Here is an 18,059-nt window from a genome sequence, read left to right as displayed (position 1 = left end):
TTTCTGTACTAGCCCAAAGCAAGACCAAACTCCATGTAAATTTCAGTTTAATATCATAAAAAGAGATAAATAGATTGAAATTGATCAATTCATGTGTCTTTTTGGTATAAATATAAGCCACTAGAAAATTCGGCTTGCAGTTTTTCATTAAAAATTGAGAATTTGTGAATTTCTGTACAGTTTCTGGAAATGGCTAAATGTTTCTAAAATTCATATATTTATAGGGCTAAATTAGTGAGGATTGCTGTATAAAACATCCCAATTATGAAAGTGGACTCTGACATTTCTATAAAGTAACTTTGTATCTCATTTAAGCATTTAGTATTTGCCAGTAATTAATGCAAAAAAGACTTTTTTTTTTTTTGCAGAAGGTCTGGTTTTAATGTCTGAGTGGAAATTAATTTAAATCTCAGTCCAATCACAAAAAGAGAGCAAGCAGGTTTTCATTCAAAATTTTGGAAATGCTAAGTGTTCCTGAAAGTCATATATTTACTTAAATAATGAGGATTGGTGCATAAATGCATCCCGAATATGAAAGTGGACTCTGGAAATTAGCTTTTAGATACAGATTAAGAGTTTTCGCAGTAAGAAATTATTTTAATTCTCAAGTGTTACTCATTTTAAATCTCCGTATTATATCATATAAAGATATAAATAGATTGTTAATGATAGATTCATGTGTATTTTTACATTACATAGAAGCCACTAGAAAATTCAGCAAACAGGGTTTCAATCAAAATTTTGATTTTGGTATTTTTTCTCTCTTTTCTGTTCCTAAAAGTCATAAATTTACATAAATACACAACAATGTTTATATCAAACATATGCTGAATATAAGAGTTTTTAGTATTTACGAATGGTTAATGTAATTTTAGACTGACAGTATTTTGCATGAGGTGTGGATGTACCTCCCAGGTGGAACTCGATTTAAATCTCAGTTTAATATCATATAAAGATACATAAATTGCCGATGATCAATTAATGTTTCTTTTTATAATACATAGACGCCACTGAAAAAATCGTCATCCAGTTATTCAGTTAAAAATTTAATTTGATGTGCTTCCTTCTCTCTTTGAAAGTGGATTAATGTTTTTTATAAGTCAAATATTTCCTAAAATAATGAAGATTGATTTATCAAATGTGTCCCGAATATGACAGTAGACCTCAACGATTCTATATAGCAACTTAATCTATTATTGAAGTTTTTAGTATTTACTATCAGATAAGATAATTTTAGATTGACAGTTTTTTGCTGGAGGTATGGTTATACGTCCCAGGCGGAACTGTTCATTTCGTGTCGCTGTTTCTACACGGACCAGCTACATTCCCAGACATGGCAACCTGCACGCGGACTGTCTGGAAAGGTCAGTTGTTTACTTTTTTCTAACTGAAAATAATAATTCAGCTCATTTATTTACTCGGAAAGGTAAATGTTGGATATTTAGGTCTTCTTTTTTAGGGAAAAATATACATTATAGCCCGTTAGCTTATGTGTTATGTGTCCGATAGCTAGCCTTCGTTGATAGTACAGATCGCAAATTTGTGTTAATTTTACTGTTTCCTTCAGTTTTGAAGGACATTACACACGTAGCATGATTTTTAAGATGATATCTGAATTATTGATATTATACGTTTAATTCGGCGTCACTATAAACAACAGTCTAGTAAATTAATTCATTAAATGAACAGTTTTTTTCAGAGCGTCCTTGAGTCAAAACACGTCGTGGTAGGCGGGGACGACTTCAAAAAATCGATATTTGGTTAAATTTAAGTCTTGCTTGGTTGTTTATACGCATGCCGAAACGAAGAGTCAATATCAATGAGTCAATCCAGATGTTAAATAATGCTTTTTTGAGTATTTGTCTTTGCTTATAGGAGAGCGCATGTTTAATTGCAAGTTTTCTGAACGTAGTTTCGGGATAATAAATGGAATAACCAAAAACAGCTGATGTTACGGGCTGTTTAACCTGCTCCTTATCGAGAAGAAACTGAATCTGCCTACTTTGCACATACATATATGAGCCGTGTGTTCGAGAGCTGTATTTTACACGTTTTTCATATTTTTTATATTATTGTTTAGTATTCTGATGTATTTTTTTCTGTAATATACATCTGTTTCTCTTAATTCTTAGTTTTTAATTCATGAATACTCTGTTTCTGATTGGTCTCTGCCTCCCCCAGGACTAACCACAACACTTGAACCATTAAATCTTGATTTGATTAATTTGCTTGGCATCCAGCACACAGTTCGGTGAAGCTCAAACAGACTTCGCCAACATGAAGCAGATTTTCTGAGCACACATCCCTGCAGGCGTCCTGAGATTTATTATTTATAATTAACAGAAAGTCAGATTCTCCCGCAGACTGTGAGATTTGGGAAAAGTGCTTTTGATGGAAAACTTAATGAGTATCAGTGAACAAGTCCACACACTTTTTGTAAAAAATGATATTGGCACATTTGTCTGTTTCAGTTTAGTTTCATGTTCTGAGTCACGGACAGAGAGCACAGCATCTGTGTGTGCTAAATAGAGGTTGTCATCTGCACTGCTGTGTCTGTTTTCATTTCTTAACATCTTTTTTTTCGCTTTTCCAGTTTTAGCAGGATGTCAGAGGCAGCTGCTGAGAGCTGGCGGTCCTGCCTACGCCGCCGTCTCACACACTGCACCGAGGAGTCTACCTGTCAGGACGTTTGCAGCTGTCAGGTGAGTTTACAAACTTTTAGTTGAACCTACTTTTATGTCACACACACACACACACACGTATCGCTCTGCGCACAAAATGTGCTTTTCAAAATCAAGCTTTGAAAAAACATGAAACCTTAATATTATTTTCTACTTTCATTGAGTTAATTTTTTAACCAAAATCAGTCCAAATCATGAATATTAAATCTTCATTCATTTTTTAAAAATTTTAACCCTTTAAATGCCAGGTTTTTGTCATGATGCCATTATGTTTTTTAGAAGAAAAAAACCCACAAAATTGTTTTTTTTTTTTCAATATACTACAAAGTAGATTTGTTATCACAGCCTGAGATATGTCAGTGATTAGCAGCAATATTAATTTTATTATTTTTTTGTGCAGTCTCAAATACTCACACTCATGTTGCTCTGCACACAAAATGCCCTTTTCAAAATCAGGCTAAAAAATACTAAACATAAATATGATTTTTCGTTGAGTAAGTATTTAAGTAAGTATTTTTTTAAACCATCATCAGTTCTAATCATAAATATCAAATATTCATTAATTTTCAGAAGTATGTTTTTAGACAAGAACCCCCCTTGAAAAAAATCTTTAAATATACTGCACGCTAAGTTTTTTTTCTTGATTATCGCAGCCTTTATTGTGACAGGTCACCTAAGTGGAAATAGCATGTATTTCCTCCATATGCCAAATATGGTCAAAATGACCTCATCAGGTGGAAAATAGTCAAAATGACAAATTCAGAGTCAAAAGCCCAGAATGACACCCAGAAATAATACAAGTCCTGTTTTTCTGCTCTGATGGCTGTGGGATCAAAAATGTCAGTTTGAATGGGTTTCAATGGAGCATTTTTTCACCTGAACAGTCTGAAGTTAACTATTTAGTTTCCACAGTGTATTTTAGACTTATTGTAGGAGCTGAGCTGCAAATTCACTGATTACACTCAAATACACACAAATGGATACATTTACCATATGCATGCAACACACAACCAAAATGATCAAAAAATGAAGAATAAAAAGTGCGTAAATGAGCCAAACTGTCCCTAAAGGTTATAATAAAACAAACTTCAATTATTTTCATCCAGTTTTTCAACATCATTCTGCTTTGCCGTGCAACAGTTATGCACATTTAGTCCATGGAGTTTGTTTTTCACTCAGCAAATAAAAATGCCATGTGACCCATAAAATGAAAAGCAGATCGGCCCGATGATCCCAAATATTTCTCAGTTTAACGTCTCCTTCACTGTTTTTCAGGACAAAAAAGAAAGAAACGGCAGATGGTGCAGAGAAGGCAAAAAAAGAAAAGAGGGTCATTGATGACACAGGCAGACACAAGCCCTTCGGTAAGACGGCGTGGGCGCCGGTGGACGACGTGTACGTGGTGAGGTTTTACCCCCAGGTGGTCCATGACGCAGCAGACGCCATCGACATGCTGAAGAAGTTTCAGAAGCTGGACTTCACTCCACACAATCAGCCGGTTTACATCGATTTTGAAGCTCGACATGAAGCTGGAAAAAAAGGTAACGACACGACGGTGTGGATGTTTTAGGGTTAAAAGATTTATTACCACAATCATGATAAACCTAGAAAAGTCATGGAATTTCATAATCCTATTTTTAAAAAAAAAAAAAAAAAATCATTGAAAGTTTTGGAAAAGTCCAGGATTTTGGTCAGTATCTTCAACAAATAAACATCGACGTAAAGCAACATAACGGAAATTTAATTTTCTGAAGCTGCTGACGCATTGTAGCTCTAATATTTGTTTATGGTTGACGACCCGTGTTGTGTCTCTCCCAATGTATAGGCTGGCTGTTATAAATATAACTATAATTATAACAAATAGGGCAAGATTTTTTTTTATTATTTATTGTTATTATTGTTATTTTTTAAATTATTATTGCTCCCTGATTATTCTGAAAGTAGATCGATAAATTGCCCTGACTGATAAACACACGATGCTAAAAATAGTGCCGTCTAATACAACAGCCCTGCGATAAATCCGAACTTCATAGAGTTCAATTTGGTTTTTTTTTTAAAAACTGTTTTTTTTCAGGAGGCGCTCCATGATCATTTTGGAGGTTGTAGTTTATTCTGCTGTTTAACTTTATTACATTATATACAGTGAGGTGTACCTCGTTATTATTAACAGGCTGAACAAAAAAGAAACACCCAGCAGGTCAGACTACAGTCTTAAAATGGGAAAAATCTCAATTCTAATGCCGGGATTTCTGTTTCTGTGCAAAATCAAACCCAAATATTTCAGTACACTTACATTAAAAAATAACAAAATAGATCTTCTTATTAATATGGAACTATTATATACACATATACAGTTTATTTATGTATTTTAGCTGCTTCACTATTTTATATCTTAGATTCTAATTAGATTTCATAACACTGAAGCGATTTTTCTTATACATATTATTTAACCCGTCGAAACCTGAATAATTTGGCTTGAGTTCTGTCAGAAAGGGGAAGAAGACAGTGAGCAAGGGAGAAAGTAATGGCCCAAAAATTTAGTAAGAATTTAGTAAAAACATGAAAATTCCTGTTTCAGAGTCGACTCATCTCTTCCACCACCCAGAGTTTTAGGAAGAAGGCAATGAGCAGCAAAAGAAGAAATTACTCAAGCATAGCAAGAAATTTGTAAAAAAAAAAAAAAAAAAAAAAAAGAATAAATAAATAAATAAAGCAGTAAAATAAATTATTTTTTAAGTAAAATAAAAAACAAACAAGTAAATGACCTGCCAAAAATGCTTAAAAAATATAATAATTCTATAAAAAAAAAAATTCCCTAGCTTTTTTCTCTACATATTTTTTTCCATCTTTTTCAAAATAATTCTTTAAATTTTACTAGTTTCATGCAGGTTGTGAAACATTTCTTACTGATTTGCTCATTGTCTTTTTTTCACATTTTTTGGGGAATAAATGGCTCCAATTTGCTGAGAGTCTAAATACTTGTCAAATGCATCTGAAAGCAGCACGAGATGATGTTGCTCCGGGTTTCAAAGGTTATTATGTATATTTTAAGATTTTTAATGCCAAAGACAACTTCACAGTAATTGCTGTGCACATAAGAGTAAATAACTTATAATACAGCTAAAGTGTCACATCTATTTTGCAAAGCATTTGGGGGAATCTGAGCAGAGCAAAGTCTGGTGAAGTCTGCGCTGAAAGCTGGCTGTCTGCAGGGCCACATGGAGCCACTCGGTGAATTGTGCATTTTAACAGCTCTCGGCTGTTTTGACTCGATGAGCATGTTCCCATAAATCCTCCCGTCTGAGTGAGATTTACCGCTTCAGTCTTTGCGACACGGGCAGTTTTGAATTATCAGCGAAAAACACTTTGACACGGAGGAATAAAAACCTCATGAGTTTGTTTCCACATCAGAGCGCCGCAGAGCCGCCGTGTTGTCCAGACAGTCCACTTGAGACGCAGACTTACTTACGGCGTCTCTCTCATCCGTCTGTCTCTGCAGAACCAGCAGAACCAATGTTCCTGTGCATAATGAATTAGGAACACTCCAGAGAAATGAAAAATTAAAGCAGCGGCGGAAGAGATTTAATACTTGATTATCTGAGCTTCCTCTGTGATTGACGTCCCTCCTTTTTTCTTATCTCCCCTCCTGAATCCTTTTACTTGCTGGAGCATGCTGAGGGTTTTTAAAACATAATAATTGAATCTTTCTTTTCTCCTCACAGAAAAAAGTCGACCCCTTCGTCAGCACGTTGCTATTGCCGCACCCCTTGAAGACAGAGATGAACAAAGTTTTAGTTTTCACTGAGGTAAAAACTTTAACTTTTCTTCCCCCTCAGCCTCGCTGAATCTTAATTTCATAGCCAGCTGATTGCGTGCCGTTGATGAATTGCTTTAATTGCGTCTGAACGTGATTCAGATGTGCAGAAGCACCTTTTTATTTGTCTGTAATGAATGAGCTCTGCTGTTTTGATCACAGAAACCTACAAGCAGGATTTGATTAATATTCCCGTCGAGCCGCACAGGTTGTGGGCTGTAACTCAGATGTTGCATGTTAACGACCGTAATGAATGGGACTGGAGGGGTCTGCCAGACTCTGACACGCCCCACATCAGATTTAAATGGGCAGCGTTGTTCCTGTTTTCTCTGCAGGATGCTGATCAAGTGAAAGCTGCCCAGGAGAACGGAGCTGTGATGGCTGGAGGAGCAGAGCTCGTACAGCCGGTGAGTTGGTTAATAAACGTGCATGAAGAGTATATTTACTTTATACTATTAGTCCAAATAAAGTGTTTTTTTTCTTCGGATTTGTATTTCAACTGTACGATCATTAGAGCTTCTTGCAAAGTGCGTTTTTCAACAAGCAAAGCAAAGTTAATAAAAGCCGCAAGTGGTATTCATGCAGTCCAAGCTGCGTTTACAGTAAATGTTTGTTTAATTTTTAATTCACAGGAAGCAAAACTCCAGATGCTCTTTATTAAAATTATTCATGGTGGTTACGTTAAATGCTGATTATTTTATTTTATTTTATTTAACAGGAACACAGCATGTTAATGAACTTCAGTATAAAGTACAAATGCTGGAGTTAGCTGGATTGCCAATTTACATCTGTAGTCCCTTGGCAGGTAACAAACAATAAAAATAAAGATCAAAATAAAAAGGAAAGAAAGAAATGAAGAAAACAATACAATAATTGACAAAAGTGCAGTAACAGGCAGTATGGCATAAACGCTCAGAACCATATAAATGACACCCACATGTACAAATGATAGTATAAGTGTTTAAAAAAAGGTTTGATGTTGAAGTTTGTGTGTGCACATTAAACACATCAACATGTCTGTAGTTTTCTGCAGAGGCTTGTGAGAAAAACAAAGTATTTCTTTAAAAGGAGTCTTTAAAGTTTAACACCACAGACAGTTTAAAGTTTGACCTGATCAGATTTTTTTATTGATTTCCAGATCTTAGATGACGAGATTTCGGCAGACTTCTACCTGGCAGTGCCGGAGATACTGCCGAAGCTTTTACCGCTGAAAAACAAACTGAGGAAGAAGTTCCCAAAAAGCAAGCGAGGTAAGCTTTGTCCCGGTGTTATAATCTTTTCTGTAGAGGTATCTATCTATCTGTATCTTTTTATTATTATTGTTATTATTTTTATTTATTTATTTATTTAAATGTATTTATTTATTTATTTATTTCCTTTTTTTCCCGTCTTTTTTAGTTTATTTGTAGATCATTTAGAATCTGTTTTCTGTGGTCGGCTGTGTATCTGGGTGTTTTTGATGCAGGTAAATGTTGTTTGGGGGAAAAAAAATGTTACTGTACAGTTACTGTTTTATTAAATATAATCAATGAATAAAAAGACTTTCGAAAGACAAGTTTCGAAAGCAAAACGCCGTCGGTGCTGATCAGTTTGTTCCTCTTGCTGTCGTTCCTCAGGCTCCGTCGGCCACCAGATTGTGAGGATGCTGAAGCTGTTTAAATGGGGTCATGAGTACGTGGTGGAGAGCGCGACTGCTACGTCAGGACCCAGATAGCGACGGTACGTGTGGACAAACTGCTGCAGAGCAGACTGTGATCGTTGGGGCTGATGGTGAGCTGCGGGGGCGTACATCTTTCTGTCAGCAGCAGCAGCTCAGAGGAGGCTCAGTGTCCAGAGACGAGGAAGTTTTACATTTCAAATCCTGCAAGTTAAAGTGTAAAAAGTTAAGAAATCTCAGAGTACAAGTTTGTATTCCAAACAGGGAACGTGGATGTAAAAAAAACTGCACCCTGAGGAAGACTGCGGGGAATTTTGGGGGTTATTTAGGCATGAAATACAATTTGGTTTTACATTTGAGCTCCCACCAGGCTGCAGTCTAAATTGCCAAAGATGATAAAGTTTTTTTTTTAAAAGCAAAAAGCAACAAGGGACTTTCAGTGATATTTTTTCTGATCACACATTTTGCACCATGTTCATGATGCTGAAAACACAAAATCATTCACCGTTTTTAAAAAAGGAATATTGCAGTGTTCATTTTTGTTGCCCGTTAAGTTCCCAGGACTGATGCTGCCTTCACGTGCTCCTCGGAAATATCGTATTTACCGTAATTACGAGCTACGAGCTCATGAACGGCCCTCCAAAGTCGGAATTACGACATTTTTACGACATAATTACATTCATTTAATTGTTGGTTTTTTTTTTTACTTTCTTTTTTGTTTATTCATTTTTTAGTTGTTATTTCATTATTTTCATACTAATTTTCATGTAAATTTCTTTCATTGTCTTCTTTCATTGTTTGTTGCCTTCTACCCATGATTTTGAAAAAAATCAAGCCAATTTGCTCAGGTTTCAAAGGGTTAATGACTTTTCTTAAAAAAATTAAGGAAAAACCTTGGAAGAAATTGGTGAACGTGGCCCATTGCTCTTTGAAAGAGTGCACTTGCCTTAATAAACTCGATATTATCATGTGACATAAAATGGTCTCAAAATGACAAAAAGATCATTTATTGCAGTTATTTCTGGAACGTGTTAAGGATTAATGTGGGCGCGCCTACGAATGACAGATTTCAGAAATAGAAAATTTAGAAGTGATAAAAGACGAGAAAAAACAAAATCCTGTTATATAAAATCCATTTTGTTTTACTGCAGTATTAATATTATTTCCTCTCCTCTGCACAGCTCGACATGCCCAAAGAGCAAATCTTTGCCAACCTGCAAACGGTCCTGATTGATGTTTGCTCCCACCGACCGGCTAAAATGGGTACGTCCACCAACAACCGATAAATCACCACACACGCGCTCCACCGCTGATACAGACTTCTGACTTCAGGGCTGCTCGTCCTCTCTCCGCAGCAGCTGATGAACTCGCTCTAACTGTTTTGACAGCTCTTTGGGATAAAATAGCACTTTGCTGATTGATTTTTATTCGCCAGAATGGTTGTTGGAGAGAAAATCTTTGAGTATGTTCCAGCTTTTATCTGCTGGCTGGTTTTAGTTTCCCTCTCTGGTTCAGACTGCAGCTCCGCAGTCAGACGATGGAGTCAGCAGGGAGACAACACAACTTCCAGCCTTTTTTGTGACTTTTTCCAGGTTTATTGATGCATTTTCTAAATCAAGAGTTTGAACTTTTTATTTTTAAACCTAAAAAATGTAGCGAGTAGTCCAGTCAACATTTCAGTGGTAGCTAGTTACTGGATTCATGCACCCAGAGGTGGAGAATTAACCGTTTTATTGAAAAACAACTAATTTGTATTTTAAAAAAGGGGATAAGAAGCAGCTGACGTGTCCAATGATACCATTATCATTGCTGTTAACCCTTTAACACCTGGATAGACAGTGTTTTTTTCTCTCGTGCTGGATTCAGACGTCTTTCACAAGCATTGAAACCTCTAATATAATTATTTGGTTTGATTTCTTCCAAAAAGATAATAAAACAAACTGAGCAACTTGGAAAGAAATGTCCCGCACAAAAAATTAGAAAAAAGTGACAGAAAGAATGACATGAAAATGTCCAGAATATTGTATTTATGTTTTTTTTAATTATATATTTATAATTATGTGATTGTTTATTATCTGCGTTTTGTGTTCACCCAAATCACAGTGTTATTATTATCATTATAATATATTTATATTATTTATTTATTTATTTATTTATTTTTATGATTAGGTAATGTTTTAGAGAACTTTGTCTGTCGTGACAGAAAATTGTCTTAGACGCGGCTCAAAACAGATTCAAACATTCAACATCGAACAAACATACAGCATGAGTTAAAAAAAAAAAAATATATATATATATATATATATCATTATTATTATTATTATTATTATTATTATTATCAGGTTTGCATCTAAACTGCCTTATCATCCAACACTAATGTAACACCAGCAAAAATAATGTGAACTTTGTGTTCCCTGTGATGAATCACACTACTCTGCTTTTTTAAAAAGCACAGCACTGAATGGAAACTGATGGCTGTACAGAGAGAAAAGCTACTCAGCACAATTACAAAAGACACAAAAAGTCAATGAAAAGCTGGAAAAAGAGCCCAGTTCTGGTCCTTTAAACACTGAATGGGGCTGACCCCAGACTGGCCCGACGGCGCCCGTCTCCGTGCTCGTATAAACTGACAGCATTTTCAGGATGTTGGAGTTCAGTCGTTTGTGATCTTCTGTTCGTTTGCTTCGCTTCCCGTTCGATAATAAGATGCGGGGTGTAATCATCGGCTAATGGACCCTCATTAGAGGGAGAGGCTTAAATGATGTACAGTATAATTGATTCTGAGTCTGCTAAATAAAATGTCATTAACAGTGCCGAAGTAAAGCGCAGAGCTTTCAGAAACGCTGATCGAGGACGCTTTGAAACCGTCGGCCCTTTGTGACCTGAAACTTCTCATATCAACAACTCTTTACTTTCCCTTTTATCTCCGATCTCATCTGAGGACCGTGTTGCCACTTAGGCACTCGTCTCCTCAGCCGGCCACTGAAATATGGGTTTCTTACCCGAATTTCCTTGAAGGGTTATAGATTGTGGTCTGGAGACCACAAACGAAATTTACCACAGTTTGAAGAAAATCTCCTCGTTCATGCTGACTTAAGTAAACATGCTCGGATGTCTGTTATATTTTAAAAAAAACGTGTTCACATCACCAGATTTTTATTCAAGCGTCTCATTGACTACACCCTCTGTGTGGTGCATTATCCCACAATGCCCCTGTGAAAATATTGATCCTTGATTTTGAGCCTTTTTTGTTGAGACCTGTGCAAATTAGCTTCATATCTTTAAGATACATAGGTTAAGGGCAATGAGCAACTTGTGAAAAATTAACAAAAAATTGCAAAAATTTTGAAAAAAAATTACCTGAAAAATGAAGAAATTCAAAACAATGAAAAATGAAGAAAAGGTGCAAACAAACAAAAAAAACAGGAAAATTATCCAATATGTCAATATATAACAACTCATTTTAACCATTTTTACCGATACTGATATCAATATATCCACTTTTGTGGAATTTCAGTCTTATTATGCATAATGTTATCATGATGCCCCACCAGCAGATGGAGACATAAAATACAATTATTTTCAGTGTATGAAATATTCATACATTGTGCAAAATAAGAAAAATACATCAAGTTTGGGATCAGCTTAAAACGGCAGCGCTGCGTCGCCTGAAGTCAGTTAAGACATTCCAATAAAAAACAATAAAAGCTATATCAGCAGCAGCAGCAGCAGCAGCAATATCAGCATTATTAATAGCAGCAGCAATATCAGCAGCAGTAATAGCAGCAGCAATACCAGCAGCAGCAATATAGCAGCAATAGCAGCAGCAGCAGCAATAGCAGCAGCAATATCAGCAGCAGTAATAGCAGCAGCAGCAGCAATAGCAGCAGCAATACAGCAGCAGCAATAGCAGCAGCAATAGCAGCAGCAGCAGCAATAGCAGCAGCAATAGCAGCAGCAATAGCAGCAGCAATAGCAGCAGCAATAGCAGCAGCAATATCAGCAGCAGTAATAGCAGCAGCAGCAGCAGCAGCAGCAGCAGCAATAGCAGCAGCAGCAGCAGCAGCAGCAGCAATAGCAGCAGCAATATCAGCAGCAGTAATAGCAGCAGCAGCAGCAATAGCAGCAGCAATACAGCAGCAGCAATAGCAGCAGCAATAGCAGCAACAATAGCAGCAGCAGCAGCAATAGCAGCAGCAATACAGCAGCAGCAATAGCAGCAGCAATACAGCAGCAGCAGCAATAGCAGCAGCAATAGCAGCAGCAATAGCAGCAGCAGTAATAGCAGCAGCAGCAGCAGTAATAGCAGCAGCAGCAGTAATAGCAGCAGCAGCAGCAGTAATAGCAGCAGCAGCAGCAGCAGCAGCAGTAATAGCAGCAGCAGCAGTAATAGCAGCAGCAGCAGCAGTAATATCAGCAGCAGCAATAGCAGCAGCAGCAGCAGCAGCAGTAATAGCAGCAGCAGCAGTAATAGCAGCAGCAGCAGTAATAGCAGCAGCAGCAGCAGTAATAGCAGCAGCAGCAGCAGCAGTAATAGCAGCAGCAGCAGTAATAGCAGCAGCAGCAGCAGCAGCAGTAATAGCAGCAGCAGCAGCAGCAGCAGCAGTAATAGCAGCAGCAGCAGCAATAGCAGCAGCAGTAATAGCAGCAGCAGCAGCAGTAATAGCAGCAGCAGCAGCAGCAGCAGCAGGTCTGCGCTCACAGCTTCTGTTTAAAGTGCTCGCAGTAAACTTGCAGTTTTATTCTGGATGATCCCGTTGGGACTCTTCACCGTTCACCCTGCAAATGTTGATGCTCTCCTGAACGCTCCCGGTGGCTGTGAACGTCCTCTGCCCTACGGTGAAGCGTCTCACTCGGTGGCTCGTTCTGGCTCCCTGATTTTTATCGCCGGGCGAAAGAGGCCGTGCGTCGAGCCGGGCCACCTGGGCTTTTCTGAACTCTGTCAGCGGAGCGTCCTCTTTGAGTTTGTGCCAGCGAGCATTATGCAGCAGCTAAACTCCCCGGCAAGAGGTGCACATGCTCTCCGGGCAGAATTTAATTTCCTCTGCACCCAGTAGTCAAGGATCAGAAGATGTGAATACCTAATGTTAACTTAAATACCTGAGCTTTTTTTTTCTGTATTTCCATTAATGCCTTTTACAGAGTCATTACGACAGAAGCTAATGTCTGCAGCGTGGGCAGAAACAAGAGGAAACTGCAGAGAAATGCTTAAAACTGAGAAAAAGAGCAGTGCAGTGCCACGAGTGGGTGAGAGGGGAAAGATAAACCCCACAGGGCTTATAGGAATATTCATGACAAAAAGCACAACCATATGCTGATAAATAAAGACCTGAATGCAGAAAATCGGAGACAACAATGCTGAAACAACTATTTATAAGCAAGTTAAAAGTAAACGTGTGGGAGAAATCAAAGACTGCAGGGAATTTGTGCATGTTTTTAAATAAAAGAGACGCAGGATGTGTGTGTGGGTGAGAGATGGAAGGCGGCTGTTTAACATAATCTCAAGAAAACTGATGCTCAGCCTGATACGTATTAAAACTCTTTAAACGCCTTATTCGTTTTATTTTCAGCTTTGTTATCCAGGGAGACTCTGGCTGTTTTATGAGCTAAATAACTTTTTATATCACATATTTTTTTACTGTAATTGTGCATCTGGTGCAGACAGGTTTACCGGGACTACAATGGTCCGATAAGAGAAGTTGGACATTATTCAGACAGTCTGCGATGGACGTTTGTAACTGAATGATGCGACAGAAAAAAAACTAAAAAAATAAAGTTTCTTCTCTTATTTTTATATCTCGGCACAAGCAGCAGCTTTGGCCATTTGACATTATGTTTGGGGCTGTCTGTCCGTCCCGTTCGAATGCAATATTTCAAGAACGCGTTAAGGGATTTTCTTCAACTTTGGCACAAACGTTCATGTGGACTCAACAGTGAATTGATCAGATTTTGGATGTCATAGGTCAAAAGTCAAGGTGACAGTGACCTCTTCTGTTTCATTCTTGTGAACGCAATATCTCAAGAACAACTCGAGGGGATTTTTTTTCGAGGGAATTTGGCACAAACGTTCGGTTGGACTCAACAATGAAGCGATTAGATTTCAGTGGTCAAAGGTCACTGCGACCTTGGGACAGTCTGGTTCTTGTGAACATGATATCTCGAGAACGCCTTGAGGTGATTTCATCAAATTAGGCACAAACGTCCACTTAGACTCAACTATGAACAACGAACTCCAGATATATTTTGAGATACATAAAATAGGTTCTCTTTAGGAAACAATATTTTTTTTCTGCAAAAAGTGAAATCATTTGTGTGAAAAAATCTTAAAGTTACATCTACTGCTTCTCTCCTAATGGGGAAAAACAAACAAACAAACAAACAGAAAATTCACTTGAGATATGATTGGGGTTTCTTTCTGAATGCTGGATAACATTTTGCTGTCATTTTTATTTTTGGATTTTAAATCTTTAAAAAAAACAAACAAAAAAAACATTTCCAGATATGTTTTGAGACATTTCGACTTCTTATTTTTTTTCTAATTTAAATATTATTTTGTATTTGTTTAAAATAAATCCTTGAAATTTCTCTCCAACGCCAAAGAGAGAAAACAACAGTCTCGAAAAAAAAAAAATGCTATTATGCAAAACCTAATATCACTGAACTCTACGTTTTTTGTTTTATTTCCATTAGTCTGATCTGTGTGTTTTTGATCATGTCTTTCTCACAGCATCATCTTACAAAGTGTTCTGTAGCTTTTTTAAACATGTTATTTGACTTCACACCTCCGTCTTCCACCACATGAAACCTCTTTATGATGACACTCTTCCTCCTCCTCCTCCTCCTCCTCCTCCTCAGGACATTTCATCGAGCGGGCGATCATCGCCAGTCACACCAGTGAAGCTGTGTGGTTCAAGAGCGAAGACGTTTTACCGAAACCGGCAGAGCAGGAGCAGTGACCCGTCCTCAGACTGTATATACGTATATTCACTGTGTTCAGTAAAGTATTTGTTCTGAGTTTGGCTCCTGAGTTTCTGTCTCTATTGTTAAAAAAAAAAACATCCCAGGAGAGTTAAAGCAGGACAAAACAAGGTGACCAGGAGAGAAAAATGACTTTTATTAATAATCACCTGCAGGAAGCTACAGCCCATAAATCAGCTGATACTGCTGTTGTTTTTTACAGGACGTCTGGAGGTCCATTAAAGGTCTGACAAAGGTTTGTGTTACCTTAAGTAACACTGATAAAAGTATTTAAAACCCAGCTCTGTACTCTCATTCAGAGAAAGTTTGGTAGCACACTGTGATGAGTTTTTAGTCAACACTCGTAACTTGACTCGTGACTTGTCTGGCCTGGCTTTTGACTTGCAAAGTAATGATAAAAATAAAGACAATAAGAGCTAATTTTGTGTTTTTTAGGGGGATTTTTTAAAGGGAGGGGGTTTAGGGGTTTATTTTAGTATTATTATGATAGCTGTTATTTATTTTTTTTCTGTTGAGATTCTCTCCTTGTCTTCTTTATTTGAATATGATTTATTGATATTTAAAAATAAGGCTGTAATTGGTATTAAATGACAAATTAATCCGTCAGATCTTAAAAAATGCTTGTACATGGGAAGTAGGATTTTACAAATCTTTTTTTTCTGATGTTGCATCGTAAAATCTCAAAATAATTACCAACATCTATTATTCTTATAAATAATTTAATAAATTCCTTTTCTGAAACTTGTCATGATGGGAATCCAAGCAGTGAAATCTCACATGCGAAAAACAAAATTGCCAAGAAAATTGGACAGAATTGGCAGATATCTCCCAATTCTGTTGGTAAACCAAAAGTATACCTTTATGATGATATAATATATTCACTGTGTTCTATGTATTTTACTCAGAAAGGGTTTTTTTTTTTCAACATTTGATGTAGATAATCTAACATTTTCATGTTTTATGTCATACCAGATATTTGGACAAAATACAGTTGTCCTTCGATTTTGGTTTTCAGAAAATTTGTCTTAAACTTTATTCTGAGTGGCTTTTAAAAAGTATTAAATTTATCTGGCCTCAGGCTGCAGGAACCCTGATTTAGTCTGTTTTACTCACAGTATAAAGCCGGGTGCAGTACTGCCTCCAAACACCAGGAGGCAGTGGTGACATACTGGGCTGCTCACTCCTGCAGAGATGAATTTCTGCCACCTGTTGCAGCTAAAATCATCAGAAATACAGATAAATAATAATGCCAAAGGAAAAGTTTGATCTTGTCTTCTCTGAGTTTTTTTCTCAATAATTCATAAAGACACGTGGGCCGATGAACTTATTGATTTGTATAACAGAGTTGTTTTCTTTCATAATTTATAAACAGTCTTGCAACCTTGTTCACAGTCTGTGGCCTCGCAGGTTTGAGGAAGACAAACAAAGCTTGAAAAGTTGCTGAAAATGCCCCTTGAACATTTCTCGTCGGTGTCTCTCTGCTCTCTGAGTCTTGAAGGACGAACTCAATGATGGAGATTTATTTAGCAGAGAGTCCAAGGGGGTTTTACTGAGTCCCGTGTGATGTCTTAACTCCCAAAATACAAATTTTAGGCTATTTTTTAATTAATTTAAGTCCTTGAGTTTAAAGTCCTCCAGCTGTTTTTCCTGAACCGAACGGTATATTTATTAATTCATGTTTAGGATAAAAAGCCTGAAGTTAAACCAGTGAATTTAAACTTTAACTGAAACTTTTTTTTGTAATATTAGTTTAATACTCTTGTAGCTTCTTCCAAACCCTGTTAACCCTTTGAAACCTAGATCAGCATAAGTTTTCTTGTGCTGCTTTCAGGTGTCTTTTACAAGTATTTAAACCATTGAAACTTGACCAAGTTTGTTTTATTTCAGTGGAAAAAATTGTGAAAAATGCAATGTAAGAAATGTCCTGCAACAAAAAAATTGAGGTCTCATTATAATTTAAGTAATTAAGTATAATTTACAATTATAATTTAATTTAAGTTATGTGAATACATTCATTATTTAACTTAATTTTTTACCAACTTTTTCCAACATGATTTTATTTTTTTATGTTTTTTGCTAATTTGTCCCTTTTTGCTTCATTTTGCATAAGTCATTTCTTGTACGTTTTTTTTTTTTTTTTTTTTTTTACAAATATGCTAATTTTGGGCCATTTCTTATTGCCTTCTCCTCATACTTTAAAAAGAAATCAAGCTGATTTGTTTCAAAGAGTTTAGGACAAAATTTGCCTAAAAGCATTATTTCTGTGCTCCCAGGTGTTAGTATGAGCTGTTAACAACACTCAGCTTGTCTCTCTGAAGGTAACACATGATATTTGATGTCCCTGAACCACAGCGAGAGTCGATGTCTTTTCTAACTGTGTTGAATTAGTATACAGACGGTTTCGCAGGCGTCCTCTGCTGCTGTGCAGGTTGATATTCAGTGTAAGATGGAGATAAGTCGGAGCTTTTATTGGTCCCTGTGGGGAGATCAGGCTGTTGCTGCAGCTAATGTAATAGGATTTGGCAGATAAAAGAGAGTCACTATAGAACGAGGCTATGAAAACTGCAAATAATAAAAATGATGAAACTGACTCCTGTTGACAAGCAGCAGCTTTAGAAAAGTTGTTGCTGCCAGTTTGACTCTTATGTTTGCAATCTCTCTATAATGTCCCTCTGAGTTCTCATTGTGTCGTTTTCTTTTTGTTGTTTCAGACGTTTTTTTGCACGTCTGTCATTCTGTGAAGAAGTTTATGTCCTCTGAAGATGTGCAGGTTTCTTTTTATTTTCCACCTGTAAAGTGTTCTTACTTATTGCCTTTTTCCCATCTTTTTGAAAGAAATCAAACCAATATGCTCTAAAGGTTTAAATTCTTATAAAAGGCGTCTGAATGCAGCACAAGGAAAGTGGTGTCACTCAAAGAGTTAATACTT

General features: G+C 36.8%; 1 protein-coding gene across 1 annotated transcript; it reads left to right on the top strand.

Annotated features, from left to right (window-relative positions):
• The first annotated feature begins 1,289 nt into the window (after positions 1–1,289).
• mrpl1 (mitochondrial ribosomal protein L1) lies at positions 1,290–15,171 on the top strand. Its single transcript, XM_042487927.1, is given in 11 exon segments — positions 1,290–1,364; positions 2,594–2,702; positions 3,957–4,191; positions 4,193–4,222; positions 6,404–6,487; positions 6,831–6,902; positions 7,634–7,745; positions 8,112–8,182; positions 8,185–8,214; positions 9,334–9,415; positions 15,008–15,171. Coding segments are annotated over 11 exon segments (957 nt in total). The 5' UTR covers positions 1,290–1,333; the 3' UTR covers positions 15,109–15,171.
• Positions 15,172–18,059: the final 2,888 nt, after the last annotated feature.

This window comes from Plectropomus leopardus, chromosome 6 (genome assembly GCF_008729295.1).
Source record: "Plectropomus leopardus isolate mb chromosome 6, YSFRI_Pleo_2.0, whole genome shotgun sequence".
Lineage (NCBI taxonomy): Eukaryota > Metazoa > Chordata > Actinopteri > Perciformes > Serranidae > Plectropomus > Plectropomus leopardus.
This window is presented reverse-complemented; position numbering and strand designations above follow the sequence as displayed.